Source organism: Petaurus breviceps, unplaced genomic scaffold (genome assembly GCF_028583685.1).
Source record: "Petaurus breviceps papuanus isolate PSGF00001 unplaced genomic scaffold, PetGlider_PUasm1.0 90925, whole genome shotgun sequence".
NCBI classification, from domain to species: Eukaryota; Metazoa; Chordata; class Mammalia; order Diprotodontia; family Petauridae; genus Petaurus; species Petaurus breviceps.
In genome coordinates, this window is record NW_027187380.1 from 20,862,606 (window position 1) to 20,877,104 (window position 14,499).

The window sequence follows — 14,499 nt, forward strand, 5'->3', positions numbered from 1 at the left end:
ACCCCTCCACTGAATGGCCATTAATGTCTGTGCTCCCAGACCCAGTACCTGCATTGAGGGGAAGTTTGTTCTAAGGAGGATGGAAGAAAATCCTTTCTGTAAAAGCACATCAAACCATTTACCTCCTGTTATTTTTAGTAACTGAATTACATGAAGAGAAAGGCATGGTGCAGTCCTAGGTTGCCTACTTTCCGCATTTCTCCATTCTTGTGATTGAGTACTTCCCAGCACTGACTCCATCAGATTCTTCTGTGATACCTATCAAGAGATGTCTTGGTTTTTTTGTTGTTGTTATTGTTTTTGTTTTTGATGCCTAAAAGAGCACACAGTTGTGTTTTGTCATATGGAGTCTGTAAATATCAGGCATTTCCTTATTCTGCCTCACGTATTGCTTGTTGTTAGTCTTGTTTTCTTTCTGGGGTTTGTTGTAATACAGATGTACAGCTTATGGCTTCCTGCTGTTTTCTTTGGAATCTGATTAACTTTATTTGGCTTAGAGGCTGATATCCTAACAGAAATAATCTCTAGTAGCACAAATAAAATGGATGACTTGTCCTCTTTTTTTTTTCTTTTTTCCAGGACAGAAAGTAGAGGGATATTTAATTTTTTTTTCTCATCATGTGAATTGAAAGCAATTTTCATGTACAGGCAAATGGTAATAGCTTAAAAAAATGAAGTTTGAATCCTTATAAAAACATGTTTTTTATTATTTTGTATAAAAATAAAATTCATCAGACTTCAGTTTAAAAAATGCATCTCAGGCAGTATCTTTCTTTTTTTTTTTGCTTTTTTTTTGGGGGGGGGCAGGGCAATTAGGGTTAAGTGACTTGCCCAAGGTCACACAGTTAATAAGTGTTAAGTCTCAGAGGTCAAATTTGAACTCAGGTCCTCCTGACTCCAGAACTGGTGCTCTATTCACTGTACCACCTAGCCATCCCCAGGCAATATATTGTTTATGAACTCTTTACTGATCTTCCAAACTGTAAGTGATCTCTCTCCCAAACTACCTTGTACTCCACTACTTTGAATATGTTAATATTTAATAACTTTATGCTGCATGCATTCATATAGATATTGTCTCTTCCATTAAAATATAAGCTCAATGTGAGTAGGAAATGTTTCATTTTTTTTACATGAATCCCTAGTGCCTAGCTCATAGTAAGAACTTAAGTAATTATTGATTGATTAAAGAACCTTAGACCCAGAAATATCAAGTAATTTGTCCAAGGGCACACAGAGAGTAAATCATAGAACCAACACTTGAACCCAGGTCTTTCAATGGTAGATCTAGGGAGATGATTTTTAATTTTTAAGGGTAGCTGATTCTAAAGTTAGAAGGAAGATCAAACAAGAACCATAGCATGAATGTTGAAAAGACAGTCCTATTTTATCCAAGTTAGTATAACTGTTTCTAAATAGTCAATGGCAGATGGAATACCTTTTATAAGTATTTTTCACTCATTTCTTATTCTCATTAGGCCTTTTTTAATTAAGTCATTCCCTTATCTCTGAATTATTTAGGAAAAAGAAAAAGATAAAATCAGTGGGTTCCATTTGTAGCAAAATCATGTTCTTTCTTAGTAAATTTTCCATGGGGTTTGTTTAGGAAAAAATTCAGAACACACCAAAATGAGATAATGATGGGGTTTGATATTTATGAAAGCCTAGCTCACCTCCATGTGCAAATAGCTAACTTGCCATGCATACTGGAGAATAGTTACATATGCCAAGGGACAGACTCACTGAAATGGAAATGAGGTATAGGAAACTGGTTCTGATGAAAAAAAAAAAAGACTACCCTACACCCTCACTGAAATCTGGAAGTAAATTTGAAAAGGGTTTTTCTGACTTTAAAAAGTGACTAACTTCTGCTTTTGATCTCTTTTCTTGGTTTGAAATGTTCTAGTTGAAAGTTGGATTAAAAAATGAATGGTTGATATATTCTTGGTTAACAACAATTTGCTCAGCAGAAGGCTATCATGGCTTCCATAATCCTGAATAAAAATTTATATCTCTTAAAGAAGGCCCTAATTCACTGACATCATCCACTGATATTTAATGAATCTATAGGGAGCACAGTGAATGAGTGGCATTTTACTTGTCACCCTGGTTCAGAATGTTTGATAAGATTTATTTTTTACCATCTACTTACTTTAATGCAGTATTGCAAGGATGGAACTCTTAGAACTGATATGCAAATCAAGTAGAAGTTTATTTCTGTGAGATAGAGCAAGAAAGAATTTAGTTTATAGAGCTAGGGGAGTCGATAACGACTTCTAAGTTCCATCTAGTTCTAAATCTTATGATACTTTCATCAATATTTTGAAATTTTCCATCAATTTCTTGGAGGTGACACTTCATGGCACTATCAGTACTATATAGATTCTAAAGGCAATGATGTGATTATTTTAAAATATATAGTATTGTTTATTGATGTGTAATTAGCCTGAGGCAAAGTTCTTTCCCAAATCCTTTGATAATTGGATGTTGTTTTTCCTATCATCTCCACTTATTTCACTTCCTCCTCCTACCCTGGAAATACAGGTGTTACCCAAGGTTTTTAGATCTTCCTTTCTCTTACATATTCAAAGATTTTGATTACTTCTCCAGCTTTATCTATCACCTCTCAGTAGAATTATCCCAGGCACAATACCTCCCCTGAATATTAGTCTGATATTTTAACTTCCTTTTGGAGATTTACTTCCACTGAAATGTTTGACTAGCCCCTTGTATTTAATATGCTTCTCCCTACCAAACTTCCTCTTGCACTCCCTATTTCTGTTAATTCCACCCACTACCATTTTCTTGGTTATTCAGCATGACTCTTACCATGTCACTCTCCAACTTAATAAACCCCAGTGGATATCCTGTAAGGCAAAGTCAATGCTTAAGAGGATTAAAAGATAAATTCCTCATCCTTAAAGATATTGCATTATTGTAAGGGAGATTAGAAATATACATATAAAAAACCCAACAGAATATAATAAAAAATTGATAGACTTTAAGTCATGAAAACCTTACTGTATGATTCAGAACTTTCTTCTGGAATTCTACATGGTATATAAAGGATCCATTGGAGAAATGAAGTGTCCCACATATTAAAAAGAACCCTGAAGAGATTCTGTCCAGATCTCCATCTGGATGACCCTATATATTGTCTGAGCTCTGAACTGCTTTATATACTGAGGGAACCCATGAGAGGAATTTCCATCCAGAAGTTTGATTTCTCACTTAAGAGTGTATGAGGGTGAAGGGGTAACTGCCACTCAATCCTGAATATGCCTTGCAAATTCATTTGGGGTTTGGGTTCTCCTCTAAGAGAAACTCATTTATTCCTTTAATTTTGCTTTCTACTCATCTTTCCTTCCTCCCTTCTTTCCTTCTTTCCTTCCTTCCTTCTTTCCTTCTTTCTTTCCTTCCTTCCATCCTTCCTTTTTTCTTTTCTTCCTTCCTCCCTCCCTCCCTTCCCTAATAATGCTCTTTCCTAATAATGTTTTTTTTATCTTTAATTTTGCTGTTTCCTAATTGTTGTGTGTTATAACAGACACTTACAGGAAATAGGCAGGGGGCAAACTATGAGAAATTTTATAAATATTTTTCTTTTATTGAATTTATGTATATCCTGTATTTGGAAGGTAATTAGAATCTCTAGGTCCAGATATGGTAGCTCTGGGACCTCACAAAAGACTTAATTTTGAGACTCTGTAAGAATTGTATTAAATAGATTACTTAGGGATATTTGCATGGCATTCAGGAGGCCATTAAGGACTGCTGATATGTGAACTTTGCTGACACTCTTTAGCATGAGAAACCAGGTGAGGCATTTGAAAGAATTTTGAAAGGCATTTGAAAGAAAATTTCCCTCATCTTCATGGTCCAGAATTAAAGAGATGGACAAATGCAAAAATTGAAAATTATTTCCTAGCTGATTTAATGGGAACAACATTTAACTGAGGGAAGGGGCATAGAAAGCAGTGTGGGTTTTAGCATACATTCTTGTTCCATGGGGAATGACCTGCTCATTAGCCTTTTGTTGAGGGATGGATGTATCACTTTACTAATATGGCACATAGTAATTCCGTCATGGTCTGTGTGTGACTCTGTGACTAGGGATTGTGTCAAAGAGGATTGCAACCGACCATCATGGGGAATAAATTCCTTTGGACAAAATTCTTTCTTCAATTGTCTTTAAGAGCAATATTTAATAAACTAATATTGATTGCTTCATTTGCAACTTATAGAAATTCCTCACAACCTCTATTTTTCACAGCAGCTTCTATCCAGATAGATCTCATCCCAGTTTCCCCTTAAACTTCTAAGAAAGGTCAGTGGTAACATTACTCTCCTCATCAGCAACAGGGGCTATAAGTTGACTACATGCCAGTGATAACATGTTTTTTTGCCAAGGTGAGCTTGAGACTGAACCTCTAGTCCAAGGCTGCTTTTTTCCATTTTATATTTCCTTTCTTGGAATTCAAGTCAATAGGGATCCTGAGGAATGGATGCTTCCAGATCTTATGGCAGCCTCCTAAGTCTAAGATGTTGGGACTTTCTGAGTTAGTCCTAGCAGCTCAGCAAGAGAGTATTAGTGAAACTACACCATTCCTTTGGTGACATTACTTCCAGAATCAACCTGAAATGTAAGGGTTAAAGAGCCAAGTCTCAGTATCCAGAAGATTTGGGCTTTATCAATTATTTGAACAAATGTAGACCTGAGGCAAAAGCAAAAAAGATCTGTTCCATAATCTTGTGTGACTCTTTTCCTCTTGAGAGAGCATAATAGTTTGGATGGATTATTGTTTTATATTTTAGGGATTTTGTAATAAATCTTTGATCTTTTTATGAGTTTTTTTTTAAATTGTAACAAAGATAAATGACAGTCCAGTGTCTTATATACATTTTTAGAGAGTCTTTTTCTTTTCTAAAGGTTTATAAAGTATAAATGCCTTATTGGTACTCCTTAGACATGAGATATACCTAACCTTTGTTGTAGATATCCCCCCCCCCCAGGAAAAAAAAATGAATCTGTGTTTCCTTGGGCCATAAGTCAGAGTCGCATGTAAGAGGAGTATCCAGCACTTTCGTCTATCCCTAAGATTATTCCTAGGATGCTTACCTTATCCCCCTTTTTTGTAACAGAATGATTTCAGAGATTCTCCCAGAAGAATGTGTGGGGGGGAGGGGGAAAGGTAATGTGTGTGGATGTGTAGAAACCTATAATTTCATCTATAAATTATAGATGATATAATGATATTTTACACTAGATACACGATCCTTTCATTAACTGATACAGATATGCTTAATCTATGACATGTCTCAAAGCATTCCCTGGCACACTTGAAGATTCAATGAATGACTTGTCCATGGCCACACATGTGTCAAAGGCAGTACTTAAATTCATTCTTCTTGATTCTTGACCAGGGTTTCTATCTACCACTCCTGTCTTTGGTAATAGGACAAAATAATGTAAGCAAAATCAGTTTGGGAAAAAAATTAGTGTCATGCCAATTATAGAATGCTAGAACTGGAAGGGACATTGAAGGTACTCTTGGCCTTGATTTTACCATGTAGAAAAAAAGACACAGAGAAGAAGTGACTTTTCAAAGACAACAAACTAGTTATACCAGAATCAGGACTGGAACCCATCCATATCTTTTAACTCTGAGTTCAGTGCCCCATGTACCATTGCTTTGAAAAATGAGAAACACTGTTTTGCTCTGGAGGCTGTAGGGTGAGCCCTTTCCCTCTATACTTAGGGGCCTTTCTCCACTCTGGACTTGTGCATAGAGAGGGTTCAATCTTGAGACAACTTGGCCTCTAAAGAAAGGAGGCAGGGGGCAGCTAGGTGGTGCACCAGTCCTCAGGAGGACCAGAATTCAAATCTGGCCTCAGACACTTAACACTTCCTAGACATGTGACCTTGGGCAAGTCCCTTAACCCCACTTGCCTGTGTACTCTGTTGCTCTTAATACTCCCGCACTGTGGTCGTAGGGAAAATCATGTATAGGTTAGTTTTGATTCATGTCTAGCTTATGAAAAAGGGGAGGGGGGAGAAAAACATTCAACATATAATATAAATCAGGTATAGGGCAGCTATTTTTTTCCACACAAAAGAATTGCTTAATATGAGAGATACACAGGCACATATGAACAAAGATAAATAAGCAGCAAGAATAATTTGTAATTACTGTTACCCTCTCCCAGGACATTGATGCTTAAAAAAAAAAATCAAAGCATGAATCATTTTGTGGTATTGCTGAACCATCATTTCACCTTCTCTTCCACTCTACATTGTCCAAACAAATCCATGCTATTTTATTTATTCTGGAAAGCCAGACCAAGAATTAGTTAGACTGATCTTTCCGGTGGTAATCCTCTCCTCCAAGAAATCCTAGAGTTGTGGCCAATGGCTCTTTCTGAAGTGTAATCAATGCTGACTGAAGACTTAGGAGTTCTCAACTGCTTGAAATTACAAGGTTACCAAGAGAATAGTGATGACTTTTTCAGAATCACTGCTCAGTCAACTACACTTGAAAAAAATGCAGAAGAAGCAACTGGGCCTAAGAGAGTCACTCTCAGGATTGTCCAATCTAAATAATATATGTATTTTAGCTGCCACTTTCTTGCCATGCTGTTGGGGTGTGGAAATGTTGCCATCCTTCCTTTCTAGGGAGAATTTCAAAGAATTCTGACCTCTTTGGCAAAAAAGAAAAGAGAGGATGGATTTACTCTCTGAAAGATCCACTAAGTGAACCACTCCTCCTGACTAAGCAAACAATTCTCTTGATGCAGATGCCATTTACTACCATCATGGGACTGAGACAACTAGGGGGACTGTTGACATTCTTCACCTCTGAGTCCCCTGAAAGCACCCTGAGAACATCAGTACGTGCTCTACAGCATCATCTCTAAAGGCCTACCACCCACTCTCTACACTACCACTCTGTCTTTTAGTGGATGAAAACTAGTTTGCTTGTTTTTTTTTTAAATTTCTATCAGCATCTCTATGCCTCATTCTGTTTTCCCATCCAATCCAAAAAAAGAGAGGATGCTTTGATGGTTAGAAAATCTCTGCAGATATCTATTTACTGAGAATTTTAGGTATGTTAACTTTTCTAATTAACTTTCCTGTCCTCCTAGGAACATGCCCACACAGATACACAGCCTCATTTTCACTCACTCTGGGACTTCGTTACAAGAGTGGTAATATCTAACTCACCAATCCATTGAACTTGGTCAAAGTAACCTTAACGGACTGAAATGTCAGTGATTTCTTATTTAACCTCAATCTGAATCCATATATGCCATGCATATAAATACTAAAATCTTTGCCTAAAAGTGTCATATTCACCCTCAGGATGAAGTGTTATGCTTTGATATTGATAAAACAAGCAGATAAAGATCAACTTTATGTGTCAAATGTGATAACAAATAACTATTCATTTTGAACTGGGTCTCAAACTTTAAATCCTTCAACTGTGCCAGAATATCTTATTTCTATAATGTCAAAAACAATCTGACTCCAAGAAATTAGACAACCTCCAGAACTCTGGCAGCTGATTTTTTTTTCAGCTTAAAAGTATAACTCACATTTGCGTGATTAAATGTTCAAGACTTCTCCATGGAAGTTAAGAATAGGGGTCACGAGCCCAGCAAATAGCAGATTAGTGACATTCTCTGAACCTTTTCAATTCACTAACATTTTCCTCTCTACTAGAGGAAAAAATGTGACAGATGTAGAATAATGATTACCTCTCTAGGGGAAAAAAGTATAGACAGACACCTCCACCAAGTAAAATCTTTTATGAACAAATACCAGAGAACTCACATTTAAAGAGCTCATTCTTCCTCTCAAAAGCTTTCACAGACTTATTGGAGGAGGTTTAGCAAAATCACAGTCTTTAGCAGTGGGGCTGATGGCTGAAAATGGATGAGCTACTATCATAGCGACCGTGTATGAACACCCCACTACTAATACCACCACCATCCAACTCTCTTTTCTACAAGAAATGATAAGCATTGATTTAGATTAACTCATAAAGGAAAGCAAAAGATTAGAAGAAACTCCCTCAAGACTTTAATGAGCACACATAACAATGAGAAAAATCACAGTTCCTACTTGCTTGCTAAGTTTTTTCTCCCATTCATCAATCAACCAAAAGTATGAAGTACCTATCCTTCATTGGTTACTTAAGAAGTTCCCCTTATGAATGGTAGAGCTTTTCTGCTAGATTCCTGATGAGACTTTTCTTTAATGTGTCTATATGCTTCTCCACCTCCAAATCAGCTCATGCAGACACTGCCAACCAGTACTTCTAGAATGTCAGTGAGAAGTCTGAATGCTTCAATCCTTGGAAGTTAACATGATCATCCTCTGGTTGAGGGGGAAGACTGAGGTTGAAGCCTGAGTACTTGCCCTTAACTGATTCTTTCTCAGGGATTTGGCTGGAGGTTTCCATCTTTAAACTGCTGGACAACTTATTATCTATTCCAAAAGCTTCCTGTTTCATATAAGCCCCAAAGGTCAGGGCCATGTCCCTCAACCAATTCAAAAATAATTCCTGTTCCCCAACTGATAAATGGTCAAAGGATATGAGCAGGCAGTATTCAGAGGAAGAAATTAAAGATATTTATAAGTATATGAAAAAAAATGTTCTAAATCACTATGATTAGAGAAATACAAATCAAAACAACTCTGAGGTACCACATCTCACCAGTCAGATTAGCCAAGATGACAAAATAGGAAAATAACAAATGTTGGAGAAAATGTGGAAAAATTGGAACACTAATCCATTGCTGGTGGAGTTGTGAACTGATTCAACCACTCTGGAGAACAATCTGGAACTATACCCAAAGGGCTATAAATAATCTCAAACCCTTTGATCCAGCAATACCATTTCTAGGGTTGTATCCCAAAGAGATCATAGAAATGGGAGGAAGACCCATATGTACAAAAATATTTATAACAGCTCTTTTTCTGGTGGCAAAGAATTGGAAATTAAAGGAATGCCCATCAAATGGGGAATGGCTAAACAAGTTGTAGTATGTGAATGTAATGGAATACTCTTGTGCTATAAGAAACGAGGAGCAGATGGACTTCATATTTACCTGGAGAGGCTTGTATGAACTGATGCTGAGTGAGAAGAGCAGAACCAGGAGAAATTTGTACACAATTACAGACACAACATATGTGTGACAATCAACTTTGATAGACTGCACTCTTCTTAACAATGCTGGGGTATAAGACAACTCCAAAAGACTCATGATGGAGAGAGATGTCTATATCCAGAGAGAGAACTAGAAAAAACAGAATTTGAATGCAGATAGAAGCAAATTACCTGCTCTCTTTCTTTTTCTTTTTTGGTCTTGTTTCCTCTTTCCCATTGTTCATTCCATCCTATACAATCCTTCTTTATAGCCTGGCTAATGTCTAATGTGAAAGTATTTGCAGATCCTATACTTGATTGCATGCTGCCATGGGGGGACGAGGGAGAGGAGCAGAAGGGAGAGAAAATTTGAAACTCAAGGGATTGTGGAACTGAGTCTTATAAACTAAAAGTAAACAAACGAATTAATATAGACAAAAATACTGGGGAAAAAAAGAATTCCTGTTAACCTTAGTTAAAAATCACTTGACTGAACAGAAATGTCTTGACTTTGTTCACTCATGTTTTTTTTTGGGGGGGTTGTTTTGTTTTAATAAATACATACACACACACACACACACACATATATATATATATATATATGTATGTATCTGGAAAAATACTATTGATAGTATGTGTATGTGGTATTAATGTATGGTGGAGTAATTTCATTAATTCAATACCCCCCGCTCCCACCTCACACTCAAAAATAATAAGAATGCCACATAAATTAATTTACAGATCCAGTGCTATGCCAACAAAATCACTAAAGGATTGATTGATAGAACAAAAAAATAAGAACATTATTCTGGAGGAACAACAGGTCAAGAAATATAATAATTTTTTTTGTTTGTTTAATGGGAAGGATGGAGGCCTAGCAGTGGCAGATTTCAAACTATTTTACAAAACAGTAATCATCAAGAACATTTAAGACTGGTTAAAAAATAGAAAAGTTGATTAATGGAATAAATCGAATAAATAAGATCCAGGAGGAATTGAACATAGGAGTTCCTTTAATAAATCATATTTTATATAATAATATAAATATAATATATTTAAATATATAAATAAATATAATAAAAATATAGGTGTTCCTTTAAAAAATCTAAGAACATAAGAAAAACATGTGTTTTCTGAGTCAACATGTAGCCTACAGGTATCCTTATGAACATTATGTACAACATGTTTCTATTTGAGTTTGACATCATTGATTTACTCTTACCCCCTCATCTTACAAATGAAGAAACTAAGATATCAAATGCTAAAGAGATTTGCCCAAGGTGATGTAGGTAGTAAGCAGTATAAACAAAATTAGATTTTCTAACTCTTAATCCTGTGTTCTACACCTTTTAAAGCTATGGATAAAGAAATAATTCTTGCCCACACAAACAATATAAATGATCACAGAAGATAAAATGGATAATTGTGATTATATAAAATTTAAAAGTTACGCATGAATGAAAGTAACTAAATTGTGATAATAAGGGAAAACGTTAACAGCCAGAAAGTATTTGAGGGATATTTTTTTTCTGATAATGGTTTAATATTCAAAATATTTGAGGAGTTGGTACATATATAGACAAAAAAGAGCCAGTACCAAGTAGGAAAAAAAGATATAAACAGGGTATTTTCAAGAGAAGAATATCAAGTTATGCTCACATGAGACAAATGATTCAAATCAATATTAAGAGAAATAGAAATTCAAACTATGTGGTTTTTACCTCACACTCATCAGATTGGTAAAGAAGATTAAGAAAATGGAATCCGTTGAAGAGGCAATGGAAGAATAGGCACACCAATGGACTACTGGTGGAACTGTTAATTGCAACATCTGTACTGGAAAACAATTTGAAATTATGCTTCATAGTCACTAAATTTGGAAGACTCCTTGACCTAGCAATTGTGTTTCCATGAGTATATACCAGAGATAAAAGAAAGACAGAAAAGACCCTCAGGCACAGAAATATTTACATTAGCATTTTTGTTGCAGCAGAGGACTAGAAACAAATTGGATGACCATAAATTAAAGAACAGCTGAACAAATTATGGAATTTTGATAAAAGGGCATATTGTTGCATTGTAAAATGATGAAAATATTGATTCAGAGACCAATCTAAAAGTCTTGTATGAGCTCATACAAGGACAGCTTATATGAGCTGATACAGGGTGAACTAAGTAGAATCACAAGAATCATTCATACTATGACCACAACATTATAAAAGAAAGTAACTTTGGGGGGCGGAGCCAAGATGGCTGAGTAGAAGCACGACCTTCCCGCAGCTCCAGCTTCCACCCTCCCCAATCCATGTAAAAAGGGGACTCTAAACAAACTTTGGAGCTGCAGAACCCACAAAATGACACAGAGAAGCTAACCTCCCGCTGAGGACAGCCTGGCAGGCCAGCAGGAATCCAGCTCAGCGCTCTGGGAGCGGAGCCCAGCCCCATGCCCAGACTTTAGCCCCAGGGCGGGCCTGACCAGCCGCCAGGCAGAGGAACTTCAGATCAGCAGCAGCTGTGGCTGTTTCCAGATTTATCAACACATAGACACAAAGGACAAAGTGAGAGGTCAGTAGAGTCTGGACTTTTGGGGATTAAGTGGCTTACCCAAGGTCACTCAGCTAGTAAGTATTAAGTGTCTGAGTCCCAATTTGAAGTCAGGTCCTTCCTTCTGACTCCAGGGCCCGTTCTCTATTCACTGTGCCACCTAGCTGCCCCCTGATCTTTTCTTTAGGCCTGGAATAGGATCACAGTCATAGATTAGAACAGGAAGCTGGATATGGCATTTGTACCAAGCCCTGGACACTGTCAGATTCTTAAGCATCTCTCTATTTTCCAGAGCTTCCTTACCTGGATGTGTTGGCCTCGTACATTTCCTTGTCTAAACACCTTCCAAAATGCCTCAGAATTTGACCTTCAACTCTAAAATTACTTGACCTGAGATCATACTGTCTTCAGATCATTTACTAGGTTGTCTTTGGACCTCTAGTTGTATTGGCCTCAGCCTAATTTTCTTATTCAGCCTCCTAATCAGAGCCCTCAACTTTTGGAATGGGTCTTGAATCAGATACAAACTCACTATGTGATGGAGCAATTCAGTAGCGGTTTTCTTTCTTTCTTTTTATTTTTCTTTCTCTTGTTTCATATGGTTAGCATTTTTTAGGAAATTGGGTTTAACTAGAATCTACCAAAGAGTGCTCCAAGTATAGGGGAAATATATGCCTAAAAAGGAAAATAGGAACCTCATGACAGCTTTACTCTCAGGGGATTGTGTCACTATATGCAACATTTTGCTTTATGATAAAAGATATTGATATTGATATTGAGAGCAGCTAGCCCCCAGAATAATGGGAAACACATCACATAGTTGCAGATAGGAAATAGAATGACCTTTTGGGAAGAGACTGATCATGAGAGGAGGTGCAACTAAATCTCATAATTTGCAGCATAGGGTAATTTCTACAATTTGGCACGACTTTCATTCAATAACATTTCCCTGACATTTTTAAGAGTGAAGAACAGTGAAATAAACAAATAACGGTTCAAGATTTTTTTTTTAAACAATAAGATCAAGCTGACTAGAAGAGGGAACTTAAACCTACTACTTCAGTAGGTTTAACTCCATTAGGGACTCAAAGAGAATGAATAATTTATCAATCATCAGTATTTTTTAAATACCTACTATATGGCACTGTACTAAGTGATAAGGATACAAAGAAAATGTGAAGCATTTGCTTCCCTCAAAGAGTTCATTATACACATGTATAAGTGCATAATGTATACAAAATGGATCCAAGGTAATTTGGAAATGAAGTGTACTAGCAGTTGTAGATATCAGGAAGTGAGCACTAAACCTCAAGGAAACCTTATGATTCTCAGAGGGTATAGCACAAAAATCAGAATAAGAAGAACAGAACAAACTGAAAAGGAAGAGAAATAATGAAGATTTTAAAAAAGTAAAACTTCTTAGAATTCAAATCCAGCCTCATACACTTAACACAAAAAAGGCCATGTGACCTTGGGCAAGTCACTTAACCCCAATTACCCTCCAAAAAGCAAAAAAAAAAAAAAATGAAGAGACTAGAGTGTTTGGGGGCAGGTATGTGGCACAGTGGAAAAAGTGTCAGACCTGGAATCAGGAAGACTCATTCTCTTAAGATCAAATCTGGCCTCAGATACTTATTAGCTATAGGACCCTGGGCAAGTCACTTAACCCTGTTTTCCTCAGTTTCTTCATCTGTAAAATGAGCTGGAGGAAGAAAAGTCAAACCACTCTAGTATCTTTGCCAAGAAAACCCTAAATGGGGTCATGAAGATTCAGGAATGACTGAAAAATGAGTGAAGAGCAACAAAATAGAAAATTTTACTATGTATCAAGTCATTAAAAAAGGAGTAGCAATCCTTCAATCAGAAATAAAAACCATTTTTAGAAAGTCACATTATCTCCAGAGATCAACAAGGTGCATGTATTATGGTTAAAGGAATTAAGAACAATAAACTACATCAGTACTAAGTAATAGTACTGAATAGTACCAAAATTTTCAGTGATATCCCATTGATCATAGACCATATCATGAAAAAAAATATTGCCAGAATGAAATATATAGTCTCTTTAACTGGTGATACAGAGAATTGTGATATCATTGAGTCCTTTCTGTATTACTGCATAATGGTATCCTTAGATGTAGTATCTTGTATCCTACCCAATATCCTTCAAGAACAATGAAATATCCAGTACTCCCTTGAGAGGTAATGGATTTCACTTAGATTTTTTTTTTATATCAGACCTAAAATATGCCTCTTTTCAATTATATTTATTATTTGTACTTTCTTGTTCTTTTATAACATGCTAAATCATTTCAATTCTCCTTATTTATAGCTGTAGATATCACTTTTACTCTTGATAAATGTGAAGATGGTGTCATTCAGCATAGGAGTTAATCTGAAAGTTCTCATGTGTATATATGTATGAGTTTGGGCAGTCCAGAAGGTTATCTCCAGTGATGGAGACCTAAGAGAACTGCCCTCAGCCCCAATATCCAAACTTCACTATAGGTCCACTGTATCTACCTAACCCCCCCACCAGTATCTTAACATGTGTCTCACTGCTCAACAGGTGTGAACAACAGGTATGTCCCTGAACTCTTAGTTCCCACAGAAACAGCAGGTGTGCCCATATGATGGAAACCTAGCTACTGCCTTTACCTGGTCACTGCCCCCAGACCCATTCACACAGAAACAGGTGTGTTATTGTATTTAACCACAATCACATCATCCATCTAGCCCAAGACAGAACCACAATAGCTAGCCAGTTGGAGGGCGGAATGACCAGAATGTTTAACCACCGAACCATAGA

At 36.6% G+C, this 14,499-nt stretch overlaps 1 protein-coding gene across 1 annotated transcript in view; it reads right to left on the reverse strand.

Annotated features, from left to right (window-relative positions):
* Nucleotides 1-7,861: 7,861 nt before the first annotated feature.
* LOC138152793 (thyroglobulin-like) overlaps nucleotides 7,862-14,499 on the reverse strand; it is a 32,435-nt gene continuing 25,797 nt past the window's right edge. Inside the window, 2 exon segments of the mRNA XM_069076865.1 lie at nucleotides 7,862-8,000; nucleotides 10,868-10,982. Coding sequence (XP_068932966.1) covers nucleotides 7,862-8,000; nucleotides 10,868-10,982 — 254 coding nt within the window.